Here is a 520-nt window from a genome sequence, read left to right as displayed (position 1 = left end):
AGCACTTGGACCAAAAAGGTTTCTGAGCAAATTTTCTCTAGGCATCTGCTTAAGGAGAGCACGATGGTGCAATAGGAGTGAGCGGCTCTGGCCATCCTGTACTGATGCACACAGATTAATAAGGACAAATTACTTGTCTCCCTCTTCCCTGTATGACCACTCAGTAGACTATTCATTCTCCCATGTTATGTGACAAAGTGAGCAACTGCCTGGCTTCTCCATTTGGGCAAAGGATCCTCTCACCTGTGTTCTGGAAGTGATGTAGGGCAGCAGCAGTGCTGTGGTCATTGCAGAAAGAGACCCTGCAGCAGGCCCACCCAAGGGTGTTGCTGTGCCTCACTGCCTTGTTGGTGGGACTGTTCCTAATGTGTGAATGAAGGCTCCTTGTCTTTTTGTGTAACCAGTGGGAAACTACAGAAGGCAACCTAACCACTTAGTTTGTGGCATCTGTAAAAACAACTTTTAAATCTGCCCTGAAAATAATCTTTCCTATGTCCTGGGGAAACCCTACAGCTGTTTT

The 520-nt window shown here is 46.7% G+C and overlaps 1 protein-coding gene across 1 annotated transcript in view; it reads right to left on the bottom strand.

The window, feature by feature from the left end:
• Nucleotides 1–288, bottom strand: part of PCP4 (Purkinje cell protein 4) — a 74,790-nt gene extending 74,502 nt beyond the window's left edge. The window contains exon 1 of the mRNA XM_010000446.1: nucleotides 244–288. Coding sequence (XP_009998748.1) covers nucleotides 244–288 — 45 coding nt within the window. The remainder of the gene's footprint in view (nucleotides 1–243) is intronic.
• Between the last annotated feature and the right edge of the window lie 232 nt (nucleotides 289–520).

This window comes from Chaetura pelagica, unplaced genomic scaffold (genome assembly GCF_000747805.2).
Source record: "Chaetura pelagica isolate M959 unplaced genomic scaffold, ChaPel_1.0 scaffold244, whole genome shotgun sequence".
NCBI classification, from domain to species: domain Eukaryota; kingdom Metazoa; phylum Chordata; class Aves; order Apodiformes; family Apodidae; genus Chaetura; species Chaetura pelagica.
The sequence above is the reverse complement of the archived record's forward strand: the minus strand, read 5'-3'. Positions and strand labels throughout refer to the sequence as shown.